General features: G+C 31.2%; 1 protein-coding gene across 1 annotated transcript in view; it reads right to left on the bottom strand.

The window, feature by feature from the left end:
- Window positions 1-15,841, bottom strand: part of LOC143044600 (uncharacterized) — a 37,935-nt gene that overhangs the window by 4,351 nt on the left and 17,743 nt on the right. The window contains exons 7-10 of the mRNA XM_076216659.1: window positions 11,395-11,520; window positions 11,023-11,091; window positions 5,562-5,624; window positions 5,270-5,332 (exon numbers count right to left, since the gene is read on the bottom strand). Of these exons, the coding sequence (XP_076072774.1) occupies window positions 5,270-5,332; window positions 5,562-5,624; window positions 11,023-11,091; window positions 11,395-11,520 (321 nt within the window). The remainder of the gene's footprint in view (window positions 1-5,269; window positions 5,333-5,561; window positions 5,625-11,022; window positions 11,092-11,394; window positions 11,521-15,841) is intronic.

Below are 15,841 nucleotides of genomic sequence, written 5' to 3'. Positions count from 1 at the left end.
TTGTGTAAATATTTCATTTTACCAAGTTTCAGATTATGTTTATTCAATACAAACTATGAAAACCATTTAAGTCATTCAAATAAAATACCCTTTTGCGGAGAAAATAGTTTATTTCATTCGAATTTGTAAAGAAAACATGTTTGTTTACAATTTTCGTGCCATTGAAATATCGAGGAGCAATCTGCCTTTTAAAAACTTGATTTTCTCACAAACTGATCATACTGTTAAACCATTTTGATAGGCAGTATAAATTTGTTGTAAATTTGTCTGTGTAATCAATCAAATTATATTATTTAATTAGGTCTTTCCACCTTTCCGTGGAAAGACCTATTGGATTTCTTCTGATTATTAGGTCTTTCCACTTTTCTGTGGAAAGACCTATTGTTTTTCTTCTGATTATTTTTTTTTTTTTTTTTCTTCCGCCTAATTTTGTTCTTGCGATAAACATTTGTTTCGCAATATGTCGCTTAGATATTTGGTATATGATATCGAACAGTTTATGCGCTTTTGAAATTTACCCTGCGTAAACGAATACTTTTCTTTGTAGGAGTTATCTCCCCTAACACTGTTTTCCTTGTTAGCGCATCTCCTTCGCAACCGTAAAAGATTATGACAAATTTATTTTACAAAATTGCTCGTTATATCCTTCGCATGATTTGTCCTATTTTGACCGAAGCGATATGACCGCTCCATATGAGAGTTATTTCCCCTTATGCATCTGATATAAGTGATATGAATTTCTATCTTATAAATCATAAGTGATAGAGACCTAGGATCTTTTGATTTGAGGTCCTTGGTCCCAAAAATGAAAATTAGGCCAAGGTCAAAGGCCAAGGTCATATTCTAATATTTGAATTTGGCTTATTTTCACTTATATCCAAAGAATGTATAAGATATCAACAAATTATTTTTACTAAATTGTTAGTTGCGACATGTCGTAAGATGTAAATTTTGATTGCAAGCGTACGTTGAATGTAAAAGGGAGTTTTCTCCCCTCTTGTATTTGAAAATACGCGTTTGGTGATATAACTCATTAACTAAATATAATAAAGACCTCTGGTCTTTTGATTTGAGGTCCTTGGTTTATGACCTTGAAATTGATCTCAAGGTCATAGCTTAATTTGACGTTCTAGATTTTGACCTTTGCTTTTATTCTATATGTATACATGATAAAGATATACAACTTTTAGAAAAAGGTATCAAACCATTTAACCTTGTAAAAAACAACCGGAAGTGACCTTTTGTAAACCGCAAATAGCTATTTTTTTGTACTTTATTAATATAAAAGTATATAGAACCAGATATTTTTGGAATCAGTGTCAAGTAAATATTCAAATATAATCGGAAGTAACATTTTTCAAACCGGAAGTAACAAATTATCTCCCTTATTTAAAAAAAATGTATGGAAACAATATATTTTTGGAATCAGCTTACTAGGAGCTATCATTTGACGATTGAAATGACATTTTAAACTTAGTTTCACAACTTTTCATATTAAAATACATTGTTTTGATGGAAAGACCTTCAATTGTTCTCTGAACAATTGGTTTTTAATTATTATTATTATTATTTTTTTTATTCTTCCGCCTAATTCTTTTCTTGCATAGTATTGATGTTTCAAAAGATGTCGCTTAGATATTTGGAATATGATATCGTAAAGCGTATGCACTTTTAAAACTGACCACTGCGTAACCAAATACTTTACGTTGTAAGAGTTATCTCCCCAAACACTGTTTTTCTTGTGGCCACTACTCCTTCGCAACCATAAAAGATTACGACAAATTTATTTTACCAAATTGCTCGTTACATTCTCAGGATGTTCTGTTTTATTTTGACCGAAGCCGTATAGAGACTCCATATGAGAGTTAGTTCCCCTTTTGTATTTGAAATTTTGAAATGTATTTTAAACTGGAAAACCATAAGTAATAGAGACCTAGGGTCTTTTGTTTTGAGATCATTGGTCCAAAAAAATGAAAATTAGGTAAAGGTCAAAGGTCAAGGTCATATTCTAAATTTTGATTTTGGCCTATTTTCACTAATTGTCATTAACCTTATAAGATACCGACAAATTATTTTTACTAAATTGTTAGTTGCGACATGTCGTAACTTATATATTTTGGTTAAAAGGGTGTGTAGACATAAAATGGGAGTTTTTGCCCCTCCTATATTAAGAATTAAACGTAAAGTGATATAACTCATTAACTATACATATTACAGACCTAGGGACTTTTTATTTGGGGTCCCTGGTTTATGACCTTGAAATATAGGTCAAGGTCATTAGTAAATTTGACGTTCTAGATTTTGACCTTTGCTCAAAATTCATATTTATACATCATTAAGCCATAGGAACTGACATTTTCAACTGAATTTTAATATTTTCATATCAAAATAGATCCTTATTGGTGGAAAGACCTTCAATTGTTCTCTGAACAATTGGTTTTTAATTACCTTTTATATTTCTTCTTGATTAGATGTCTTTCACGATCCAGTACCAGAGCTTTCCCGATCGTCTCGCAATACTTGACCACCGCTAGATATTCTTTCACGATCATTTCTCTCGATAACAAGTAAAATCACAAAAATACTGAACTCCGAAAAAAATTCAATCGGGAAGTTCCTAATCACATGGAAAAATCAAATGACAAACACATCAAACGAATGGACAAACAATTGTCATATTACTGACTTAGTACATTCATTTTTAAATGTAGAAAATGGTGGATTGAACCTGGTTTTATAGCGCTAAATCTCACACTTGTACGACAGTCTCATCAAATGCTGTTATATTTACAACGATGCGTGAACAAAAGACATAATAAATAAAATAGTCAAAATATGGGTACAGCAGTCATCACTATGTTACAATCTTAAAAGAAACAATTTTACAAAAAAGCATAAAACCGAATGACACCTATATACATATTGCAAATTGCATTAAAAAAATATTGAACTAATAAAACCCATGAGTATATTATATATTACATTAAAAAAGAATTGAACCAATAAAACCCATATCGAAACTTATTTTCTGATAGTATATGTGTCAGCTCAGGAAATACTCTTGGTGTGTTTGTAAATTTTGTTCTCATTTTAAGTTTATATAGATAAGAACAAGGAAAACTAAGTTGAAAGAAAATTTCATAAAACATCTTCACAAACCTTCCCCACCCCCAAACCACCACCACCACCACCGCCAATTAAAAAAAGACAAGAAAGGCCCAAACTCAAAGTCTCCTTTTTTAAAGCAAGATATATTATCAAGCAAGTAAATAAATAATGAGTTATTCTAAAACATTTGACTTATAATAAGAGTATCCGAAATAAGTCACTGTTTATGTTTGGCTCATTTACTCGCCTGGTCAAAATAATAATGACGTTGTGCAAGGATGTTTCTAACATGTTGTTTGTCGTAAAACAAACAATTAAAAATATAGACTTAAAAGACATCAGAATTAACTCGACTACCCATTTGTATGCCGTAAATAAAGGTAACAGTAGTATAAACGAGTTTTACCATACGAAGAATATAGAAATTTGAATAATATTGAAAATATGTATCGGGTCCGCTGGCTACGGAACCGTAGCTTTTGTGGTCCTTTTTGGATATTTTGAAGGGATTTGCAGATCTTAAGAATCTATTACATACACACGTGAGAAAAAGTAAAATAACAAAAGAAACGTACTCCAGGAAAAATAGGAAACGAAAATTATCTTATTCAAAATGTAGATCTTATTCATCAATATGATCGAAAACAACTGTCATATTCTTGATTTGGTACCAGCATTACCTTATGTAAAAATAGTGGATGATAGATTAAAGCTAGCTAAAATTCTCACCTGTGTGTCAGCTGAATAGTATTCAATATATAGACAACAGTATGTGAGCAAAGCAAAGCGGTATGATAGTAATAATGTCAAAAATGGGGGTACAACACTCATCATTGTAATTAAATCTCAATCACTATAAAACAACTATATCAACAAAGAAAAACAACATTGCACAATATACTTTATACAGAAAAGCACATATAAAGTAAATATGAAAGACAGGAATAAAAAAATGAATATCGCACAATACAAAGTAAATGTTGTATTTATAAACAAACAAAAAACAGTCACAGCAAAAAGATATTGCAAATCATTGATGCAATAACTGTTTAACAAATGGTAAGACAAATTAACAGAAAATTTATACACGTAATTAAACTGATGAACAACTCTCATCATTCTGCCAGTTAATATGCATTTACCAGTCCTTTATATTAATGTAACAATCTAGTGTCAATAAGAACTTCGCTGGCTTTTCATTAATGAAATTGAAATTACAAGCATCTTAAAATTACAAGCATTTTACAGTGAATATGGCATTCTTTCGTTCCACACTTTTCGTAGCAATGTCTTTCAAAACAAAAAATGTATTAAAACTGCTGTGAATCACTTAAATGGGTCCACCCATAGCCTTTTAATCACAATCACAACTTTTGTTAACAAAATTCGAAACAGCTAAAATTAAACTGTCTTTAAAACTTTATAGTTTTTTTTGCCGGCCCTTCCTCAAACTAGTTTCAACAAATGTTGACTTTCAAAAGTATATAAAAAATATTTACACATGAGTAAATAATGGGAAGAAACAGTTAAATGTTTTATTGATGATTAAGATTTAATGAACCTAAGCTTCAAAACAAAAAGGCATATTACGTTTATTTTCAAACAAAACTGGTGTTAGAAATAAACTTTTCTTGTGCTGATTGACAAACACGTGGTTTTATTTTAAAACTGGTATATGCTTAGCTTCTATCAGTTTGATATAAGAGCGATAACTTCTACATGAAAAAGGTTTTGGCGAAAAAAGATGAGTTTCAAAAGCGCAATTTTATTTTGTTTGACAATTGATGTAGATATTTGCTACGAAGTGTATTGTATGCATGTAATAACATTGAGTCTTTTAGCAAATTAGAAAACGTTCTACGTAATGATTGCATCCATATTTTACGTCAAAGCACATTGTACGTATGATTGCCAGATCCCCAAACGGCATTTTACACAAAAACAATCAAAAGACAATATAAATGGCGACAGTAGCCTTTTGAAGACTATATGTTGTCATTTAGATTTCTCTTCATAGTTTTTGTCGCTGTGAAAACACTCAACGGACTCATTGTAAAATTTTAAGACAGCTAACTACCCTCTCCGTTTTACCTCTGTTCATTTTCTGTATCAGAGCACTTTGATAACTGTTCATACTGTATGCTTTTTACGTATGACATACCTGCCGGGATACTTGGTGTCGTCTTTGTGTCTTCCTGTTTTGAAAATCTAAGTACGCTGGATACTGTCACCAAAAACATAGGAATAATATTTTTTAAAATCAATGCAATGTAGGCGGAAGTAGTTAGTTAAAATAAAATTACCTTATTAGAATGATAATGCAATATACAGTTTTAAGATATAGAATGTCTGCCTTTGAAGAGTTTCATGATGTTATAGGGGAACTTAATTACACAAACACAGAACTATACTATTCAATCAACGAGTTTTGGTGCTTTTTACGTATGACATACCTGCCGGGATACTTGGTGTCGTCTTTGTTTCTTCCTGTTTTGAAAATCTAAGTACGCTGGATACTGTCACCAAAAACATAGGAATAATATTTTAAAAAATCAATGCAATGTAGGCGGAAGTAGTTACTTAAAATAAAATTACCTTATTAGAATGATAATGAAATATACAGTTTTAAGATATAGAATGTTTGCCTTTGAAGAGTTTCATGATGTTATAGGGGAACTTAATTACACAAACACAGAACTATACTATTCAATCAACGAGTTTTGGTACCAATAAGGATATCCCCTTAAAACCAAAAACCAAACACAAAATAAAAACAAATAAAACAAATAAAAAACCTAATACAACAAAATACAACAAACAATGAAATAGTTTTTTTTTAGGTAATGGCTGAGGATTGATAGTGTTATGCTGAGGATTGATAGTGGTAAATAGTCATAACTATGATGGGATACCCACGCATATAAACACATATCTTAAAAAAACTAATTTTCTTTTTATTGTTCTGGATCAAATAACAAGAATTTAAATTTCGTTCAGCATTAAATAAGTTTAAAAAAACGCAAATCGCCCTTTCACCTTCTCATGTCGATTGAAAAAAACATGGATTAGTATCAACATTTATTTAAATCCACGTGCTTTAATTGTACTAATTAAAACTGTGTGCTACATGCATGCCATTTGTTATACTACACGTGTACTAAGAGCTATTATATATTGACAAAAGCTTGATATACAAGTCAACAAACGAAATGATACAAGGCAATGCATTTTCCATATATAATACTATTGGAAACACTGTACCGTGATATATAATTATTGGTCTAATTTTTACAGAGTGCTATTTTTCATTTCAACCATGTAGGATTAAAAGCAAAAACTGGAGGTTTTTTTTGTTTAGGAATTTTTGTTATTTCAAAATCGAATTTCCACCTGAAAATTAAAAAAAAAAATGGTACAAGAACTTAAACTTATAAACTTAAACATGGTCTGCTTAAAATTTTGAATGTATTTACAGATATTAAAATACTTAATTCTCATTTCCGAAATCAGGTGCCGACTTATGTCGTCATTTACCGCAAAATAGATTTGACCCATATGTTCAATAACTCGGGGTGAACTTGACTCCAATATTAACTGACTAGGAATGTCAGTTTTCTTATAAATGGTCGTTGGTTTTCTCCGGGCACTCAGGTTTTCTCCACCTATAAAAAATGAACGCCACGAAAAAGTGACGCTTAAAAGTGGCAATAAAACACAAATAATTAATCAATCAATCAATATCGCGTTCTTTTCTTACTGTCCAATTTGGACAGATTCTTTTGAGCATTTGCATTTGCTTTGTTAGTGAATGTTTTTAATTGGGTAATTTAACATTTTTTCTTATTTATTATAATTAAATGTTTCAAGATAAATTTGAGTTCAACCGCGATGCAACAATTAATGTTAAGCAAATTATGTTTAAAATGCATGAAACAATTGCACTGAACATTATTTAAGGTGGTATGGGAGTCTAAAATAAAAATGATAGAATTTGTTCATACTTTGCCAAAATGTTGTATCTATTGATACATGTTGAAAAAGATAATAAAAATGATAGGTCACCGCGCATTTTCTCAAGCTACAGGACGGGACAAAATGACACATTTTGTATGGATTATACAGGAAAAAAACACCATTTTGTGATTAGAAACTAAACAAAATGATAGAATTGTTAAATACTTCAGGAAAAGATAGCTTTCAGACACTGCTTTGAGAATATCAAAAGAAAAGATAGGGTCACCGTACATTTTTTCCGGCTAAAATACAAAATAGGAAAATTCCATACAGAATCCTTCAGAAAATGCACTTTGTTAGAGTTACCTCCCCTTAAAATGCCAATTTAAAAAAAAAATAAAAACAACCATAAATAATTAACATTTGCAAAAATATCAATATTTAGAAGTTATATTCTTATAAATTAGTACTTTTAAATGAAAATGTACATTTAACATCTGCATTCCTGCATCAAATTTTGCTAACTTGATGGAAAATCTGGACCTTTGATTCTCTGTTTTTTACAATCCAAGATGGAGGAAGACACCCATACCACCTTAAAACGGTTAAAAATGTCGGTCAAAGCAAGCAATAAATTTCAATAATAGTTGCAGATGAAAGCGTGTTTTGATTTATTTTATAGAACTTTCCAATTTTAAAACCAAAAATGTGTCCATGTATGTAGCTATCAGCCCTCTCACGAATAAATCTTACGGTTTTAATAAATCGAGTGAAAGTTAAACTTAAGCTTTAATGACTTCGGAGTGCTTTTACTCATTACACTGTTTTGGAATACAGTTTCGGGGTCTTATTGTGTTACTTTTTTTTAATGCAGCAAAACTCCCTTAGAATATTACTATAACATGTTTTCCATATAGTGACTGGTCGTTGAAATTTATTTTCCACGATCCATACATCTATTTCAGTATATTCTGTAACAACGTCCAAAAGGTGAAATTAATTATATTTATACGACACCTGTTTAGTCACGATTCTCCAACATTTGAAAAATCCAACTCACGTTTATCCAACAAGTTTCAAACAATAGATGGGCTTGGTGTTTATATAAAAATTAAAATTGTTGTTTTGGTGTAGTAGTGAAAATAGTGAAACCAGCTGATGATTTATAATATATAAATTAAATTTATATTATTTTTGATAATAAATGTAAAATAATAAGCAAATTCAGCAAAATAAATATATTAATGGAATTGAGTAAAAAATAAAAATCGTATTCTTTTTGTCGATTTTTATCTTTTATTAATATATTTATCCATTTGAAAAGAATTTATATCTTGAAAACTAAAAGATGATATTTTGTTTATCAATTTGTTGTAGAAATAAGTCAATTATGATCATAAAAATATTTATGAATAATGATTTATAATAATTAAACATGACACTTAATTAATACTATATAAATACTTTAATTATAAAATAATTAATTTAATTTTGTACCATTATTGTGGCAAAGCCAAGCCAAACAAACTGAACACTTCTCTTTATAAAGTGAGAGTACTTGTTCAAAGCTATACCAAACAATGTGAACAAAATTCAGTTCGGCTTTATATGTGCTCAGTTTGCAGTAAGCTTTCATTCATTCATAGTTTTTCAAATCGACAACACGTTTACTTACAAAATACTACAGTATGGCCAACGCTATGCTTGCCATTAATTATGTTCGACTAGAGCAGAATGGTTACAAGTACATGGTAAAGACTACAAGAGGTGACATGCGTTATTGGAAATGCATCGTACCGTTATGTCCAGCTACAATTAACACGCATTACGACACAGTCACCAAGAATGCAAACCACTATTCTCACCCAGCAAGTACTATCATGGTAAAAGCTGAGGCAGTGTTGAATATAATGAAAGAAAGCTGTGTGAAAGAAACTATACCAATACCAAATATTTACGAGGAGGAAAGGGCAAAGTTACGAAGCTTAGAGTATTTGTAAGTCAATCCAGATCATGATGATGTCATCGCTGAACTGCCTACATACTACGAGAAACGCATGTCACTTTACAGTGCCCGCAGTAAAGAAACACAATTGTTACCAATCACCCGTATAGATGTTAACCTTGAATGAAAATGGACACGGACCTCGGCGGGGGAAAAGTTCCTATTCGCAGACGATGGCAAGGCAGAAAATATCCTGATCTTTACCACCACTCAGAATCTCACCAACCTTGTAGCAGCAGACGTCATTTATGAAGATGGCACCTTCTACACATCTCCCACCCAGTGTACAACTGTACACACTGCACGCAAAGGTTGACGAAGTCATGTATCCACTCTTCTTTAGTGTTCTACCGAAGAAAAGTGAACAGACGTATGACCGATTATTCAACTTGCTAAAGACTGCATGTCAACAACACCACCTCCAACTAGCACCACATATATTCTTTACTGACTTTGAGATAGCTATACGGAATTCCGTCCAACGAGTATTCAACAACATCACACTAAGATGATGTTTCTTCCACTTTACTCAATGCATATGAAGGAAGACACAGAATATTGGACTCGCCACCGCTTACAAAGACAACGAAGACCTACGATTACTAGTAAGACTTGCAGCAGTATTACCACTTGTCCAATCACAGCTAGTTGAGGATGTTTAGTTTACAGCATTAGAAGACGCCGGAGAGATCGCTATCAACACAACCGCTTCCGCCGACTATATCACAGAGTACTGGGTAGGAGGATACAACCACCAACACTGGAACCATCTTAGCAACGAAGGACCAGGCACCAACAACTATTTAGAGGGATGGCACAGTAAAATCAAGAAGCACTTCAACCATGCACACCCAAACATCTTCATCCTGATTGAAATCCTTAAGAAGACACAAGCCAACATAGAAGCCAACATAGAAGCCAACCAGATCCAAGTAGCAGCAGGCGGGACTCAGCGACCAACATCTTTGAAATACAGAAATATCAACGATAGACTAGCAACACTGAAGGAACGCTTTATCCAAGGTCCAGAACTACGCTGACCAAGCAACCTTCCTCCTCAACATGGAAATTCGACAGTAGTATTAAGTGTATACATGTAGAATGGACAATTTGTAAATATACTCAATATATTTTGAAAAGTACATTCATTATAACAATCATGTCGTTTATTAATTGTTTGATGTGTTCAATTTCAAAATTTTATATAACTCTAATTTAATGCATTTTCCTGTTCAAATTTATGATTTAATTACATGACTTGTTGTATTGAAAAATATAGCTTTTGTGTCTGATTTATTTAAGTGTACATACCTGGTTGAATATTTGTGTAGTAGTGATTATATACATTGTTTATAAATGATTCTGTTCTTATGATATTAGTGCTCTTCTATACAATAAATATATATATTCTAATTTTGACCTTCATTTGGTATTATTATTTTTTATTAAATAGTTTAGTTGGTTAAAATACAGCGTTTCAAGATTTTCTAAAGTATTTGTCTGTAAGTTCTAATATTGATTATAAAAAAAAATGTTTCTGTTGTTTGTATTATTTATGTTATATATGCTCTTTGATACAATAACGTTATATACCTTTTTAATTTTGACTTTTTCATTTAATATTATTAATATATCATTAAAAAGTTCATTTTAGCGGGATTTACTGTAACTTTAATTACATGTAAAATGAGTTAATCCCTTGTGTAAAAAAATCACGTTTCTCCAACAAGAAATTCCTTACCTGTACATAAAAATACAAGATGTTGGAGAAACGTGACCACACCAAGACACCGAACTATAAATATTTAAGTCGGGTTGTTTTTAATTCCTGTCAATTTAAAAATTAAAGACGGCCTGGTGTGAACTTAGTCAGAACATATTACCAAAACCCCTCTGGTTTTGAAATAATTAAAAAAATATTGTAATTAAAATAATGGAAGTTAGTGTATATCTACCCGTTGTTATTCCAGTAGTATCATTTGGGTTAGTAGTTTCTTGTTGTGCATTCAAATGAGTTGTAGGCTCTGTAATATAATGTTGTTTTTTTTATAAAACGACGATGTTTGATCATCGAACCATACCTCGATGCATCAACAAATAAAATGTAAAAGGTGTCGATAAGAACAGGGATACTGTTCAAGTTTACTATGAATTATGTTTAACTATATTAGAACATGAAATATGCATAGGTAAGAGTATATTGCTAAAGTGTTATGACTAACATCATATGAAACGAAAATTTTTGAAATCATTTAATTTGCCGTTGTAAATACCATTGTACTAAACTGAAACACGTGTATTGTTTGTTTTTGTTTTTTTTTAAATACCTGTTGTTGATTTCAATTCACATAATGCCTTATATTTGTCTGTGCAGTTAACAGCCACCAATGTATAATGTTTATCCTTTCTCAACTCTACCGCTAAACATTTATAGCTAAATCTAGGTTTTTTTTCTGTAAAGACAATTGTAAGAAAATATGGTGATAATATTTAATCAGTAACAAAAGTTTAAAGGGAAAAAACACAATTAACGGATAAAAAGTGAAACTTTAAAAATATAATAAATAGTCACAACCTTCACCACAGTTTAGACAGAGTTGTTACATCATACTTATTTGCCGTTTTTTTTTCTAGAATCATCCAGGTATTTTTTTCATTTTTGATGGCCACACTTTCTATAGGTGCTTATAGACCATTACGTTTGAACTTTAGTCAGTTGTCCTTATGACAATCATATCACATCGTCATTATATATTAAAAAAAAACTCATTGAATTACATTGTTTTCTCAGTGTGTTTAGTGCCATTTAGCTTTCATTGTCTAATTTACTGATTTCTAGTCACAAATGCAACACAGTAACCTTTCAAGTTAATTTTGGCAAATGATTTGCCATCCCTAGGTATATTGCATTACGAAGTCGTTAGTGATGCGGAGGGTTTTTATCTTCGGGGACAACATATATTCAATAAATAGTTAAAAAATGAAATGTAAAAACACAACACCACACCTTTCACCTATTTGAAAATAGTTTTTGTTTCCACGTCTAACCGATACCTGGCATAATCCTTGTCGAAATCCACCAGTATTTTACATTATTTTGTGTATTAAAATTATAGATTTAGGCTCAGACTTTTTCAGGCCTTTGAATAACACATTTAGCAGTAAAGTATTATTGAAAATGTTCAGTACACCAGTACATTGCAGTAAAAACGAGGCCAACCAGATAGTATATAAATTTAAAAGAACTAGCGCTGGTGCAACACGGAGGTTAAAACTTGAAGTCTTTAGTTATTAAAATGCTATAACACGTGTTTGTACACTTGGGCTCAGAATAAAATAATGTAACGTACATGCACGTTAACGCCGCGTACACATTTTTCATCTATTTACTCAAAGATCTGCATTTCTTAGTAGACATGCGTTTATTTATTATCTTAAATGCAGTTAAAATATTTTTAATGTCTAGCCGGGTAAACACGTGTTTACTTTATGTACGTTTTTGAGTAATTGAGGGGCGTTTACTTCACATTTTATATATCTACCTGTACATGCACTTAGTAAAAGTGCGTTTACACTTCAGGTCAAATATTTGTCAAATTTTTAATAACCTACACTTTATTATTTAGATTACTTTTAATTTTATACATTGAATATAAAACAATAATGCTTCTCATGAAATTTTAATCGTGATTACAACGAAAGCAATCCAATTTCCATAACATTACAAGTCTGTTTTTTGTTAATGGTTTAATTATATGTTGAATATGATGATTATATTAATCATTGATCAATTTCATGGTTTTCGGAAATTATTGGACCATTGAATACTGAAAAACTTCATTTAGAATAAACTGTATATGTGGTCAATGATATTCATTACGGTAATGCTTCAAATATAACACAGCGGTATACTACTGTTGCCTTTATTCATTTATTTAGATATAATCCTTGTTATATTTAACCGTTACACACACACGTGATAATTCTGTTAAAACAAGTTGCTTTCTCTAAAATAAAAGCAATACGTGAACCTAAGACCGCTGACTGGTTACCGAAAGATTGTTGCTGAATATTTATTGCACTATGAATCGAAATAATTGACTGTGGATAAAAGAAGATAATTATGAAGTTAAACTACCTTTATTTCAAATATGAAATAGTGTGTACCCATTGGACAAGTCAGTTGAAAGTTATGTTGGATAGTTGTGAATAGAAATGTATGTATATACAGCTGCTATTTTAAGAAACATTTTAAAGATCGACTATTTCATTTGTTACATTGGATTGTACATCATATTTTCGTTAATCTATTGCAAATCCCAGTTTGTACAAACTTGAAGTATGGTGCACATTGCATAAACCAATTACAATATGAATTTAAGCACTCAGTTTGCTTTATAATCTGGATGCATTTATTTTATATGTATCTTTATATTGGAGTTTCTTTCATATAATCAATGAATACATACACATACTCTCAAAAGAACCAATTTATATAAAAAGACATGTAGATATGAAAAGAGACTAGGATTAACATGTTGTACGCCAGACGCGAGTTAGGTCTACAAAGAATCACCTGTGACGCTCGAATGAACAAATCCTTGGCATTTCGAAAATGTCAAATGTTATAAAAGGACAGTTACTCAAAAAAGAAAACAAAAGGGAAGAGCTAGAGGTCAGAATACCGTAAGCAATGATGATCGAGATTGAAAATTACATGTCAAGCTCTTAATAACGCGTCCAGAATTTAGATCAGAAAAGAAAAAAATTCTATTCGCGAGTGAAATTAATATTTATGCCTGAACGTGGTGTTTTTGCGCAAGAAATAGTAAATAGAAAGCATATTCACTGATACTCTGGATAAGAATACGAATTTGCGTCATCACATATATTATCTAATAGTTGAATACGGATGTCAAACTACATGTACCTACCTCAAGTGTTTTGTCTCCGGATTCATTGCCATTTTTATCCGTAATTTTTGTGAAAGCAAACCGATTGTATGCGTATGAACAGGGTGTATTATGTGAATTAATCAAAACGTGTAGTATAGGTGGTCATCACAATGAATACACTTTTAAAAACCATATCATAGTATAAATACTTAGATGCTATATGGTTGAACTAATAAAAGAAAGAAAAAAGAAGAAGAAGAAAAAATTGAAATTTTATGATAATCAAACATTCCTGTTTGTGAACTTTTTTCTGAAAATAGCTTCAATATAATATCAATAAACACAAATGTCAAGTATTTACGGATGGACATTTTATATATCAAATGAATCTCTTTTTCAAGATTATGAACATATTGCTATACAAAATATAAGTAGTGACTTATATATCCCTACTAAAAAGTATAAAATAATTGACATTGATAGTAATCAATTTTGCTAGGACTATTGTAAAACATTAATTACGTTTGTTGTCAGAGGAAAGGATTTAAAATCCTTGAAATCCTTTCAGATTAAAACCACGCAAGTATTTTTTTCATTCCGGACCATTTAGAATTTTAATATTTAGCTAATTTTTAGTACTCACCCCTGATTTTTGGTGCTCATATGTTATAAATGAATGTTATGACTTATCAAACATGTGAGACATAATGCACGTTTTCAATTACAAACAATTACTTTGATAATATTCTATATGATTTTTCATTTCCTATCGTTAATTATCCATTTTTAGATGGTGACGTTCCCTTGTCACCATCTTACGGTGTTTATATATCTCAACTTGTACGATTCGCTTGTGTATGTAACAATGTTTTAGATTTTAACGAGAGAAATGTATGTATTACTGAAAAATTATTACACCAGGGTTTTCGATATCACAAACTAGTCAAAACATTTACTAAATTTTATCATCGGTATAAGGACATCATTCGTAAATATAGCTCAACATGCAGACTTCTTGTATTAGTGGTATTAAATACGCGCGTCTGGCGTACAAAATTATAATCCTGGTACCTTTGATAACTTTTTACACCACTGGGTCGATGCCACTGCTGGTGGACGTTTCGTCCCCGAGGGTATCACCAGCCCAGTAGTCAACATTTCGGTGTTGACATGAATATCAATAATGTGGTCATTTTTATAAATTTCCTGTTTACAAAACTTTGAATTTTACGAAAAACTAAGGATTTTCTTATCCCAGGCATAGATTACCTTAGCCGTATTTGGCACAACTTTTTGGAATTTTGGATCCTCAATGCTCTTCAACTTTGTACTTGTTTGGCTTTATAAATATTTGGATATGAGCGTCACTGATGAGTCTTATGTAGACGAAACGCGCGTCTGGCGTACAACATTATAATCCTGGTACCTTTGATAACTTTTTACACCACTGGGTCGATGCCACTGCTGGTGGACGTTTCGTCCCCGAGAGTATCACCAGCCCAGTAGTCAACATTTCGGTGTTGACATGAATATCAATAATGTGGTCATTTTTATAAATTTCCTGTTTACAAAACTTTGAATTTTACGAAAAACTAAGGATTTTCTTATCCCAGGCATAGATTACCTTAGCCGTATTTGGCACCATTTTTTGGAATTTTGAATCCTCAATGCTCTTCAACTTTGTACTTGTTTGGCTTTATAAATATTTGGATATGAGCGTCACTGATGAGTCTTATGTAGACGAAACGCGCGTCTGGCGTACAAAATTATAATCCTGGTACCTTTGATAACTTTTTTATTAACCATATGTGGATTCTTAAAAATTCTAAAGAACTTCTAGACAATTTTAAATCTTGGTCTTTTTCTGAAATTAGTTCCA

The sequence above is a fragment of the Mytilus galloprovincialis genome, chromosome 9 (assembly GCF_965363235.1).
Source record: "Mytilus galloprovincialis chromosome 9, xbMytGall1.hap1.1, whole genome shotgun sequence".
Classification (NCBI taxonomy): Eukaryota; Metazoa; Mollusca; class Bivalvia; order Mytilida; family Mytilidae; genus Mytilus; species Mytilus galloprovincialis.
The sequence above is the reverse complement of the archived record's forward strand: the minus strand, read 5'-3'. Positions and strand labels throughout refer to the sequence as shown.